Source organism: Sinocyclocheilus grahami, unplaced genomic scaffold (genome assembly GCF_001515645.1).
Source record: "Sinocyclocheilus grahami isolate Dianchi unplaced genomic scaffold, SAMN03320097.WGS_v1.1 scaffold846.1, whole genome shotgun sequence".
NCBI classification, from domain to species: domain Eukaryota; kingdom Metazoa; phylum Chordata; class Actinopteri; order Cypriniformes; family Cyprinidae; genus Sinocyclocheilus; species Sinocyclocheilus grahami.
This window is the reverse complement of record NW_015506025.1, coordinates 210302-224369: the sequence shown is the minus strand read 5'-3', so window position 1 is coordinate 224369 and position 14068 is coordinate 210302. Positions and strand designations below refer to the sequence as shown.

The following is a 14068-nucleotide window of genomic DNA, read 5'->3' as shown; positions in this document are numbered from 1 at the left end:
TCAAATCGCTGAGTATCTGAAATTAGTGAGGGTTTTCTAATTAAGGGCAGATGTAATGTGTAAGCAAGGGCTCCACCATGACAAGAATAGCAATGTACAGTGAGACATTTAAGATTATTTACAAGGTATTACTTTTACAAAGAATTGGAATGGAATTTAAAAGATATATTTGATACAAATATTTTTCTAGTAATCTGTTAGTCTGCATTTACTTTGCGTATATCTATTTTGACATTCCATATTTTTGTCCTGTGCTAGGATCACTATGTCAATCGCAGCTTCAGACTGAATCACACATTTATATGTAGATGTCACTTCCAAAACTTTGCAGCGTGTTATTAGCAGCATAAAAAACAATACTTTTATTCAACGGATTATAGCTATATAGCCTCGAAGGTGCGAAAGACTGCTGCCTTTACAATCACTGAAAAGCTGTTCTTCATCTCAGTTCGCGATCTCACAGCGTTCCATTAAAATCAACAAAGTTATCTACACTGCATAATGACTCTCTTATCATAATGAATCGTTAATGAGAGAGGATTAGCGAGAGCGAGCATGACTCAGCACTGAACAAAAAGTCTGGCATTTTAAGCATTGAGTGGATTCTAACTTAAACACCCCTGATTGGCCATTGTGTTCAAGAGATCAACAAAAATGTCTGTGATTGGCATTGGCTCAAACTCAGAAATGCAATGGAGCGTTTGCTAAATGGTTTCACCAGTAATATTATATCATTACAGTATCAACTGAGGGTGCTCTTGCTTTCGTTTCAGGGTGCTTATATTTAAAATTGACTTTGTGTTGTTGTTTTTTTTTACCTATGTTTTAATTTTCTTTACAAAAAAAAAATATTTGTGATAAAACATTAATTGGCGGACCCCTGCAGTACCGAAGCGGACCCCCGGTTGAAGACTCTTGTTCTAGACTTAAAGTTGAAGCTCTGAATATATTTAATTATGATAAATCTTTTAATAGGGCTGTAAAATCTATTAATCATGATTAATCGCTTCCAAAATAAAAATGTGTGTACATAATATATGTGTGTGCACTGTGTATATTTATATATATAAATACACATATGTACATGTATATATTTAAGAAATATATCATTTATATATGAATTATACATTTTTATTACATATATTTCTTAAATATATACATGTATGTTTGTGTATTTATATATACATATAAATAAATACAGTGCACACACATATATTATGTAAACACACATTTGTATTTTGGAAGCGATTAATCAATTTAACAGGCCTATCATTTAGTTTTCTGCTATTCCTGTTTCCTTCAGCCTGACAGACAGACTCTCATGTGGAGTGCTACCTGGCCTAAAGAAGTTCGTCAGCTGGCTGAAGATTTCCTCCATGACTATGTCCAAATCAATATAGGAGCTCTAGAACTGAGCGCAAACCACAACATCCTGCAGATAGTGGACGTCTGCATGGAGAATGAAAAAGACACCAAGTGAGCTGATTTAACCACGTATCTAATAAAGTGTTGGATATGACATTTTATGAGCTTTTAATAAGTTATTCGGGTATTGTGATTTGTGTTGGTTTACTTTCCTGTTTGCCTGTACAAATCAAGAAACAAGATGAAAATGTTCCAAAGAATTTTTTTTGTGCTTAAAGGCTGATTCAGCTGATGGAGGAAATCATGGCTGAAAAGGAGAACAAAACAATCATCTTTGTCGAGACAAAGAAACGTTGTGATGAACTTACTCAGAGGATGCGAAGAGATGGGTGAGAGGTCTTTATAATCCCATATATTTAAAAACAAAGGTTTTTATAAAAATCATATAAAATGCTGATGTAATGTATGTTGTGTCTTTATTCAGGTGGCCTGCAATGTGTATTCATGGTGACAAGAGCCAACCAGAGAGGGACTGGGTACTATCAGGTAAAGGGTTTTAAGCTTCATATTTTATTAAAGAAGGCTATCACAATTTGGCCTGCCTGTTCTCATTGTGTTGCACCTTGTATTTCCAGAGTTCCGCAGTGGAAAAGCTCCAATTTTGATTGCTACTGACGTTGCCTCACGTGGTCTGGGTATGTTCTGATACTTCATTCTTATCCAGAAACCATATCTGAATTTTTTTTTTAAATACAGAACTGAATGTTTTTTGATATCCAGTAAATAATTCAGACAGTATATAGAGAACACACTGACAACTACAACATTGACACATTCAGTCACATATTTTTAGTTTTAAAATTTTAACTGGCGTCTCAAACTTTTGTGCCAATAAAGAGACACACTGATTAAGCAGATGTCATTTTCACACATACAGGGATGCAAACTGCTCATCTTTTTGGAGAAGTTTGTTGTTTTGCAAAAATTGGTCACTTTCATAATTTGTGCTATAAGGTTTTACTTTAAAAGCTTTAACCTTACAATCATGAAATCATAAAAACTGATTGAAATGTGTGTTTGAAGCTTATTCTTTCACGAAAAATTCAGACTGAAGCATGTCCTCTGATATGTAGTTGTCTCACCTTTTTGACCTCTTATGTGTTTGCATCCCTGCAAACAACTAATCAAACAGTGTTTTCAAATTAATGTTACATTTATTTTGTGTCACAGACACCTAAATGATTGTATTATGATAAATAATGACAGCGCAAATAAGCACCCCAACATCATATCATATGAATAACAACATATCAGGAACATATCAATGAAACATGGTCCATGCCTCACTCTGAGGGAACACTGGGGGAATTTAAAGGTCCCATATTGTCAAAACTGAAATTTCCTGGCTTTTTTTTACGATAACTGAGGTCTAGGGGCTATTGAACTACCATATAAGTTTCAAAACAGTCAGTCCACAGTAAAATGCACACAGCCTGCATAAAGTAGCTGTGATTTTTCACGAACCGTTGTGAATTCCGCACTGCCCACCGTCCCACTCTCCTTTTGCCAAACCCCCAGACAACATCGCGTCCATGCCATTGCTGAGCAACAACAACATGGAAACATTTCGAAAAGGTTAACTTTAACCATGAAACCAGATCGGCCGACCTGTAACGTTACACGTTCACTCAAAGGATGGACGATCTGACAGGTCATCAAGATGTATATACATTTCAATTTCAGCAGGCAACTATTTTACAGCTACATTATTGTTCCAGCCACAATTAATCACAACAATGTATATACAATTACAAATGATTATATATAAAGCGTTTAACCACAGCTGTCGTCGGTTTTTTGTCTGGCAGTGGCAGCAGATATGCGATCAAATTTCTAATTTGAGGCTGTATTACGTCGATTCTGGCACCCAACATCACAAGATGATATTTTAAGCTCCTCGTGTAGCCGAGTCTGCACTGGTTTCTCCAGTTTCCCCTTTGTTTTGCTGCCTCCAGCTAGCGCTGTGACGTCGGCTGACCCTAGTTACCTGTGGTTGGCCTGGCCGTGCGTCACTCAGAAAACAACAGGCCAATCAATCTGTTCTCAGCAGAGCTCCTGAGAGAGGAGCTGTAAAAATATATTGAGATGGTTTTTGGTACTTATACCGCAAATATATATTCTTAAGGACATCAAAATCTAAAATAAAACTCCAGAAAGGTTTAAAATATGTGACCTTTAAAACCTGCCTTTGAAAAGGTGAAGGGGTGTTCTCACTGAAAACTATTTGCAATGGCTATGCCATTCATTTTTAAAGTTGGCAGTATTCACCAATGCGATCTTTGCTAATGCAACAAAGTTGAGTGAACCTTAACTATAAAAATGAGCTGTGAATCCTCGTAAAAAATTAGCTGTGATCCACCACCTGATACAGTTATTAGTCAAGTAGCAACACTCACTAGCAACCAGCAGCCCAGAAACTCAGCAACATCTTGTGATTTAATCACTATCAGTGTGAACGCCCCTTTTTATTTTTCTTTAGCTTCAGCTTGATGAACAGAGTGAGAAGAATACTGTAATACATGTACTTAAAGGCTCAGGTATACTTCTATACTTCACATTCTACTCTGCCTCATGCACAGTTGACCATGCGAGCCTTCCACTATCTTTCTTTTTAATCACTCAAAGACTTGTACATTGGCTGTTGTCTGCGCACAAGTCTGCACAGATGCAGACCGTGTGCGTGGACATCCGTGGACTGCTGAGGACAAAAATTGTCACAGACTGTCCACAATATGGTGCAAAATGTGGACAAGTGAAGTATACTTTGGGCTTAAGATTTGTCAGACTTTAGTTAGGAACAAAAGTTTTTAATGCATGGTGCTTAAATTTAAAATAGTCGCCTGAATTTTACTTGTTTCGCATTCTCTTGGTTTGGACCTTAATGCTTTCTTTCATTTACAGTTGGAAAAACATCACGTACAGTACATTTTGTGATCATTTGGTTGAATATTTTTACCTTCAGCAACTCTTTTTTTCTCTCTCTCCTCTCTCCTATCCTTTTCTCTCTTAGCTTTTCTTCCCAGCCTTTACTTGTTTTGAGCAATATACTTATTTATTTATGAATTGTCAGGTTCACATTTAATTATAAAAATGACTCTGGGCTGACGGTGACTGACTGGAGGGCTGCTATGTCAGTTTCCGTATTCACAAGCTGTTCCAAACGTTAAAGTTGTGCTGTCTGTTTCTTGTTACTGATGTAAAAACCCTCACGCACGTGGGGCTCACCGGCTCGCTGTTGACCCTAGCACGGATCTAGGGGAGCTGCTATCCTTCTCTCCTCTTCCCTGGGTCCTAATTCCAGTCTCCTTCCTGAACAAATGTGTGCACGTGTTCAGTTATTTAGCAAGATGTTAATCAATAGTCATGGTCAGAATACAGTTGGTCAGAATTTTTTATTTATTTTTTCTCAGAAATATTTTACTTAAAGGGGTCATATGATGCGATTTCTATTTTTCCTTTTCTTTAGTGTGTTATGTAGCTATTTGTGCATGTATAAGATCTGCAGAGTTACAAAGCTCAAAGTCTCACACAAAAGGGTTTATTCTATCTAAAAGAGAAGGCTGATCCAGATCTAAAACGCCTCATTCAAACACGCCCCCACATGTCTACGTCCCGATGTGGAAATATTTGCATAATGCTGCCCAAATGTTCATGCAAAGAAAGAAGGCGTGGTTTCAGGAACAGCAGTAGTGTTGATGCAGCCATGTCAGGGAGACGCTGTGTGTTTCTGTGCGAAAGCAAAAGCACTTTATTTGGCCTTCCGGAAGTAGATGCAATGAGGAATCATTGGTTAAGATTTATTTAAAACAGAACAGCACAACCCAGATGTTCGAATTTGTGTAACACATTTTATGGACGACAGTTTTGTGAACCTGAGTAGCCTACAAGGCTGGCTGTGCAATGGCTATTTCTAAAAAAAAATGGGTCAGTTCCGACTTTGCTATTACAATCTGGCGCTTATTCTGAATCAGCTACTGTAAGCTACTTTTCTTAATAGTTTAAGTACTTGCTATTGACTGTTCAAATGCGGAGTTTTGCGTCGTGTAGAGTATCGCGTTGTGTGTGTGTGTGTTTGCGTAAGAGAGAGACAGAGAGAGGTCACATCACAGTGGAGTCAGCTTTCTTAATCGCAGCTTGTGTACTGTAAATACATACGAGCATCCCCCTTCGGGCTTGAACTGATGGTAAAACTAAGGACATTATTTACTGTCTTTACATTTATGTTGAAAGCTGAAGTTCGCGATTTTGGAAAGGGGCGTTACATTTCAGACGCATGCTTTTGGTGTTCGGCCAATCACAATACACTGGGTCAACTGGCCAATCAGAGCAGACTGTGCTTGTCGGAAGGAGGGGCTTTGTAGAAAATGACGCATTTGAGAGAGGCGGGGCATAGAGGACTTACAATAATGTACAGTATTTGAAAAATAATGTGTTTTTTGAACATTAAAGCATGTCCACATATTCTGTTATACCAAATACACCAAAGAATGATCTTTAAAATAGCATCATATGACCCCTTTAAATGTGTGCACTTTTTTTTATTTTTTATCACTCTTATCTTTGTGAGATCATTGTTAACCCAGATATTAGAAATTGCTATTTTGTTTTGTTTGGGTTATGCCAGAGGGTCTTACACTATTACTGTTCTTTTTCCCCTTCAGGATTTTTGACTTCCTAACTGGCAGCCTAGGCATGCTGTGCTATTTTGACACAGTGGCCTCCCTCTACCATGTAACCAGAGCTCTATCAGACACTGGCACATTTCTTGATATGGATAGACTCCCTCAGCTGCTCCTTATCTGTAGCCTTAAGGGCTAGTAGCATCAACTAGCTTAAATTTTTTTTTTTTTTACCTCAAACTCTTGATTGGCCGTTAAAAAAAATCTCAAAGGATACGATGGCCCCTTAGAGCTCTGTTAGATTCCAGAAAAGTCTGCCCCTAAGATAGATCTGGGGCCGAATGGCCACGGATTGATTAAGAGAGAGGGAGAGAGAAAGTTAAGAGTGCTGGATACAGTCCGGTCCGGTTTGTGGAGGCCCTGCAACCCAGCGAGAGAGAGAGAACTGGGGCAGAGCCGGTTCTGCTCCCGCCTGGCGTTGCTGGGACAGGGCCGAGGGTGAAGGGGGGGCAGCTCAGCGCGTGAGCCCACATTAACCTCTTCCTCTTGGGCCGCTCCACTGGACCCAGGACTGATCCCAGCCAAGAGTAACCTATCCTAGGGTAAGTACCTGATCATGCCCTAGTCACTGCCCTGTTCATGAGAACTGTTTCCATAGTGTGGCAAATGTCCTTTAAGTATGTTTAAGCGTATGTGGTAAGTGCCATGGTAGATTAGACCATTATTGTACTGTATATGTATAGCACATTGCATTTTTATTGAGATATCTAAAATAGTATTATCTATCATCATTTTCTAAAAGGAGACTGTTTTCTTTTAGGGTCAATAGCAGTGTTGTTAGAGCCCCTTTTGAACCGTAATGAGAAACAGACTTTTAAGATGTTGTGTGTCCAGGGAAGGAAAAAAAAATCACATTTGTTTAACAAACTCCTGACATTTCTCATCTTTAATACCACCTCAAGTGTTGCTTGACACAATTAGTTTTGATATAAACTGAATTATATTGTTAATGTATTGACAGTTAATGTAATACTTGAGGCTAGATAAGCTGTTTATCTATGGAATAGGTAAGTAGCAAGTCCTCAAAGTCTAAAGTTTTGTCATTTATTTTATTCTGTAGTGTTTGTCTGCTTAAGGCGGTGTCTCACTAGCCGACTGAAAACATATTTTGGTCTCTTCTGTTAGGTTAGGTTGCTGTTTATTTGAATGATGTGAACAGTGTTTTCTGAAATCGGGAAACAGTTCATGTGAACTAGGGATGCTCCGATCGATCGGCCGGAGATCGGTATCGGCCAATAATCATATTTTATGACTCGATCGGTACTTACTACACTTGGCCGATCTCACGAACCGATCGCAATTTGATGACGTCAATGCGTGACGACGTACATGATGCGTGGGGACATAAATGATTTGGCGCCACAGTCAAGTCATCGCCGGTGTGGAAATGCTAGGACGTTTCGAGAAACAATGAAAAATTTGCTATTTGTCGTGTATGTTTTGCATGATGATATGATGAATAGATGGTTAATTTTTAACTGCAGATTCAGTGACGTTAGAGCTGATCTGCACCTCGTTACGGCTCCATGGGGACCGGAGCTGATCGCGGCCGCTCTAGTCAGTGCTTGTGTTTATGAGCCAGCCGCAGCACGTTTCTGAAGCGGCTCTCCGCGCTGCTTGGCTAAAAATAGTATTTTGTGAGGTGTCACAGCGTGGAGGACGGAACAAAACCTCGTCGGAGCCGTAAGGGATAATGGTAACATAATACGCTGGCCGTGGGCTGCTTTTAAATGAACATTTATTTATAAAACAAAATATCTTTGGCCATATTAGCCTACTCAGTAGCATTAACACAGGCTTTACTCCTTTCAAACTTTATCTGGAATGTCACCATTTCTGTCACTGCAACTTCCCGATCAGGCGAACGAACACACACACACACGAAATCGTCTGCCTCATGAAAAAATGTATTTAGAAAAAAATTTAGTTAATATTAGCATCATTTATGATTTATTTTATCCACCCACGACCCACCTGCAAATAATCAGAATGCATTTTTTATTACCCGACCCATGGATATAGGAAAAGCAAAATATGTTTGCTGCGTAAATCAGGACTTACTGAAAATGCAAATTAATTCTCTGCCAGCAGGAGGTGCTTTAAAGTGGGAGAAACAGAGGTTTCCCCAGTAACGGCTGTACACAAAGCAGCATTGAGCTCACAAATGCAGCTTTATCAGGCATATAACATTCAAGATTAAATGAAAATGACAACGAACATTTTCTAAAGAAGTCTTCCTTCAGAAATACAGTGATATAAAAACACCCGCACCTCGTTTTGATTGTTAAACGTGCAGTACGTGCTCATGTTTATTCAATGAAGCCTTTTGGAAAATCTGTCAGTTTTGATATTGTGGCGAGCGCCACAAATACATAAATGTATGAGAAACACATCCCACAGCACAACCACCTGAGCCCAACTTCAGTCTACTCATCACCTTAACTTTAACTGCATTTGTAGCCGGCGCCATAGCCAGACTGATAAACAAACACAGACCGGAAGTGAATTTCGGGCCAGGCTCGTGCGCCCTATGACGCCGTCTATATAAAGCTTGAAGCATCAGAATCGGCATCGGTATCGGCCGATCACCATGACAAGAAATTGATACTCAGTATCGGCTGCAAAAATCCTGATCGGAGCATCCCTAATGTGAACTTCTATACAGTTTGCTGCTGATAACCACAGTCCTAAATCGTATGGTTTGTCAAGATGTGCCAGGGATCACTTTCCTGACAACTGGGATGATAAATGTAGAAAATTAATCTTGCATTCTTTGGAACATTTGCAATACATTTGCAGAAACAAACAACAAAAATAGTGAGGGGAGTGGTTCTCCTGTGCAATCTGTATTAAGCAGCAGAAGTAAACAGCTGCGGCTGTTGAGGAAAAAGTTTGGATCAGATCCGAGCAGGACTGTGGCTTGTCAGTTCTTCAGAAGCATCCCTCTTCACCACCTGAACGATAATGTCAAACTAGACTAAAGTTGACTTCAAGTCACAGCAAGGACTTAATGCTCCATCAAAGAGTTTCTCCATCAGAAATTGACAGAAAAATCGGCTAGTGAGACTCTCTTTAAGTATACTTTAAGACAGACCTTTTTCTGAATGATTAATATTATAGTGATGCACCAATATTTTAGCAAACAAAAATATTTTGGGGTGCCTGATATCATTGACCAAAACGGTGACATTTAATTAGCGCTTCTTTGATGGCGCATTTTGACTGTCAGTGTCTACTATGTGCACAACATAGATAAGCTACAACATGTACATGTGAGCTGTGTGGATGCTAGGGCTAGGTTGACAATTTAATCAATTTGGATTTTGATGAACCAAGATCTCTTAGTCTATGATGTTTTCATTTAATGCATTAACAAAACATTATTTGTAGTGTGCCTATTATCCAATGTTCACAATAAGCTTTGTGCTTTAAGCAAAGTCCAATAGTGGAGAGTGCAGCTCGGGGTTCTGGTGCTGTAAGGTCAAGGTGCTCTCTGGTCTAGGGTTTATAACAGTCCATCAAAGAATAGTTCAGAATGACCATGGCACTCTGGTGAATTAAAAAGCCTTTATTATCAAATGGCTACATCCAAGAAATCTAAAAACTCTGGCAAAGCACAGCTTTGTGCTTTGTTACTTTTAATATGAAACAAAGACTGAGCTTTCAGATTTGGTCAATTTTATAATGAAATTCAGACAAGAAATGTCATATTAACTCTCTTTGGTGTGGTGTGACAGATTGCTGTAGCAATCTCAGTTCAAGTAGCAGCACAGTGTCCGTGAACCAGCCATCACTTCCCGTTTACTGCTAGTTGTATAACAGAATAAATTTGACCATCAGCTGTTAAAAGAAACAGTACAACTCACTGACATGTATCATGTCTTATGTAATCACTCATTGAGTGTTTCAAACAAGGAAAGTAACTTACATTTACCTCAGGAAAGCCATTCAATGTCCATTGCTCGTTAGAAAAAAGGGAGAAAAACGCTAGAGGAGCATTTTGCTAAATATATACACTGTTGTCTTCCTTATTCAAGCTATGTTTGAAAAGGTTTGTCATGAAAAGTTTTCATTAGTCAGTTTAAATGTTTATTTCAACAACAAATTGGAGCAGAAACAATTATATCATTAAAAAGTTGATAAAACTGACTTGTGTGCAATTTGAATGTTTATATACAATTAAGTTTTTATTTGAGTCTCGCATATGAAAGCATATAGCATATTCTTTGGTATTTGGCTAAATGAAAACTTAAGGTTTCGTGTTTTAGTAAAAAAATCATTTTGGTGCATCACTATTATACATTTAAGACTTGGATATTTCTGACTGCTGATGATGGCATACAAAAATACTCTTTCAAACATTTTCAAGTGTATTCATGTCATTGGATAACTTTAGAATTGAAAGCCTATTCAGAGCTCACTAAGTGATGAGATCCCAAACTCAGATGGCTGAATAATGCCACTGTTGCTGTCGCAGTGAACTAGGCAACGGTCCATTCCTTCTGCCTACCTCACTTTCTAATTTAAATTATTTTCTTCCTCCATAATTTCTTGACCTTGGCCCCATGAAGATGTGGAGGATGTTAAATTTGTCATCAACTATGACTATCCAAACTCTTCTGAGGATTATGTTCATCGCATTGGGCGGACAGCCCGCAGCACCAACAAAGGCACAGCCTATACCTTCTTCACACCTGGTAACCTTCGGCAGGCTCGTGATCTGGTCCGGGTTCTTGAGGAGGCTAGACAGGCCATCAACCCCAAACTACTGCAGCTGGTGGACACAGGTCGTGGGGGAGGGGGAGGTGAGCATTTTAAATGAGCTGTAGTTGGGCATGCATATTTCAATTTGTATTATGTCCTTTGAGTGAAAACCTTAATTTCCAGGCTAGTCGGACACCTTTTGGAGGTAAGTTTCTTTCAAAATTTCTTATCACTAGCCTAATCCCTGGACTCTCACTGGCTACTTCCGTAGGTGGAAGGATGCGTTATCGTGGCAACAACTCAACCTCAAATAACCCCAACCTGATGTACCAGGATGAATGTGATCGCCACATGCGCTCCGTAACCGGAAGTAACAAGGGCAGCCGCAGCAACAACTTGAGCCGTGATGGAAGGTTAGGTGGGAGCAGCCGTGACGACCGTATGTCCTCTTCTTCTTACAGAGACCGCAGCAGGGATGGACGAAACAACTACAACTCGGGACCCTCCTACAACAGTGGAGGAGGTGACCAATTCCAGAGCTGTGGGGGCGGAGGAGGGGGGCAGTATGGCTCCAGAGGCGGAGGCTCGCATCCAGGTGGGGGTGCAGGAGGGCAAGATCAGGCTGGACCTCCCCAAGGTCTGTTTGGAGCAGCTCCACCAACTCCTCAGCCTGGGCCAGGTCCGCAACCACTCATGGCACAGCAGTTCCCTCCTCCACCACAGCCTATCATGGGGTTCATGGGTCCTGGGCCATACCCATTTGCCTCACCACCACCACCCCTTCCTCCCCCTCCTAGAAAGTAGCATCCAGAGGCTTTGCTGTCTTTTCAGTTTTTTTTTTCTTGTTGTAATTGTAACCTGCCGTTTCCAGTCTGAAGTTTTGAATATAGCTGTGTAATACATGGTGTGCTCTTTATTTTCTGTTGTGTTGTGGTAGAAAAGGATGGCTTTGCATTTAATCAAGCAAGTGGTCCAGGGTCTTGAGTGAAGGGCTTCTGATCCAATACAATGCTTTATAGTTCTGTGGTTCTCAAATCTGGTCCCTATAGCAAAACCAGTTAGGAACAATCGTTAAATATCTAGACTTTTTTGTGCATCTTCCCAGGTAAAAGAGTTCATCTTTTGATTACAGTTTGTCAGTACTTATTGATATTTTAATCGATTTGCACCCTCCAGTGTCATCAGTTCTCAGACTTGCAGAATAATTCATAGATGGAGATTTTATTTTTTTTGTAGGTAATTTCCAGTTTGAAAGCTAACGTCTCTGCATCTTACCTTAGCATACCATTAGGCACTTAGTATGCTACAGTATACCATAACCTTTACCCAATGCAAACGTTTAATTATACCATTGTATGCATTACTATGTATGCATATCAGGAATTACAGACAGCTACTATTTGGGATCCTGAATAGACTGTGGAATCATATTTGTTCACAAGACCACCTCTCTGATTGAAAGGGACCTGGAAATAAATATAAGTTCTTTTTGTATAATCACTTTGTTTTACAGATTTTAATAAAAGAGATAAATTCAGATTGCTGTCATTGATGCTTGACTATTACCTCATCCAAAAAACAACAAAAAAACACCAACTCCTCAGCCTGTGCCAGGTCTGCACCCACTCATGGCACAGCAGTTCCCTCCTCCACTACAGCCTATCATGGGATTTATGGGTCCTCATTTAAAAAAACAAACAAAAAAAACATTTTAAACCCCAGAGAAAAAGAATAACTTTATTTCCCTTAAATACATATTTGCACTACATTCACTTCTCTGTACTGGTTTTTGGCAAATGTACATAATAGCAATACCAATCTTATTTACACTTCATCAGGTTGGATAGACATTAATGATCTGGAATGGAACGGACTTCATCACAGACCTTTAAATGTAAGAAGTGACAAACTAGAATTGTTTAATTTGGGGGAACAGTGATTTCAATTCCTGTCTACAAAGAATTCCTATGCAGCAGCATTCTGATTCCACTTAAATATAACCGAAGTACCGTTATTTAAATTACCCGTGTTATCATCTTGAGTACACAATTCTTAAATGATCTCTTATGGGAATGGTAAGGGTGAAATTATTCATTAAACTACTGCATTGAGAGCCCAGATTAGATGTGGAACCATCAGGGATTTACAAAAACAACAATCTCAACCAAAAAGGGCAAACGCTTCTGTTACACAGCCAAATAAAAAAAAGCATCAACACAAAATGTCTATATTCACATAAGCATGAAAAAACAAATCTGATTAGGCACGTACGGTAAATATAAACAAGACATCAGCATGAAGTTCAAGAGCAGTACAGTGGACATGGGGCTATTTTAGGGCAATCGTAAATTAAGATGAAAAAATACATTGAATGACAAGGGGCTATGTGATTTGTAATATATAGAGCATTTGAATTTAAAGTATTTCTTGAAAAGAAATTTATTTTTTAGTTGCCATTAAAACCACATGCAGCCTGACAATACAATCAAACACACAAAAAGATCAAGAATGTGAGCAAGTGAACAAAACCTATTAATCAACAATGAAAATGAAACAATTAGTGCAGAAAATTAACCTGCTATATGCCATTACAGCTGACAGACTCCCATTATCTCAATTCACACATGGAAATAATGTCCTAAATGACCACAAAACTCTTAACTTTCAAACATTTAAAGCTTCATACAAAAAGGGCCGGACATACTAGAAAACAAAATAAAGCTGAAAAAAAGAAAGAACAACTGAAATTAAAAATAACGAGTTCATTTAAAGGCCTCATTCAGACGTTAAGGAGAGGACAGAAGGATGTGGACCAAAGGCAGAGTCATTGACATAGTCTGGATATGAACTGCTATAAGGAAGCAGAGGGGCCACTAGCAGGAAACTTTTAAAGGTTTCCCCAGGACTCTGGTGGAGGGAACTGCTCTACATCTCCGCTCTCATCGTGTGATTCTTGTCCTAAATCAAATGTCAGTTTGTATCTCAACTGCACATTCTCCTTCAAAAAGAAAGAAAACTTGTATGAAATTATGAACTTGAAGAAATGCAATGTAATCAGATCATATTTGCAAATCAGCAACATAGACAGCCACACGTGTATGACATAAGCCACAAACCATAACCCTCACAGTTAGTAAGCTTTCCTGACAAATTATATCCACATTTTTTGCATAGGGCTGCAACAGTACACAAAATTCACGTTTCAGTACATAACTCAATATTGGAGTCACAGTTTGGTAAGTAGAGAGAAAAATAATCTG

General features: G+C 39.0%; 2 protein-coding genes across 2 annotated transcripts in view; one reads left to right on the top strand and one right to left on the bottom strand.

Moving 5' to 3' along the window:
- ddx17 (DEAD-box helicase 17) overlaps positions 1 to 12502 on the top strand; it is a 25089-nt gene extending 12587 nt beyond the window's left edge. The window contains exons 8-13 of the mRNA XM_016247638.1: positions 1304 to 1476; positions 1644 to 1754; positions 1850 to 1911; positions 2001 to 2060; positions 10676 to 10909; positions 11080 to 12502. Of these exons, the coding sequence (XP_016103124.1) occupies positions 1304 to 1476; positions 1644 to 1754; positions 1850 to 1911; positions 2001 to 2060; positions 10676 to 10909; positions 11080 to 11612 (1173 nt within the window). The 3' untranslated portion in view covers positions 11613 to 12502. The remainder of the gene's footprint in view (positions 1 to 1303; positions 1477 to 1643; positions 1755 to 1849; positions 1912 to 2000; positions 2061 to 10675; positions 10910 to 11079) is intronic.
- LOC107562884 (ADP-ribosylation factor-binding protein GGA1-like) overlaps positions 11735 to 14068 on the bottom strand; it is a 39589-nt gene continuing 37255 nt past the window's right edge. Inside the window, exon 15 of the mRNA XM_016247628.1 lies at positions 11735 to 13806. Within this exon, the coding sequence (XP_016103114.1) occupies positions 13696 to 13806 (111 nt within the window). The 3' untranslated portion in view covers positions 11735 to 13695. The remainder of the gene's footprint in view (positions 13807 to 14068) is intronic.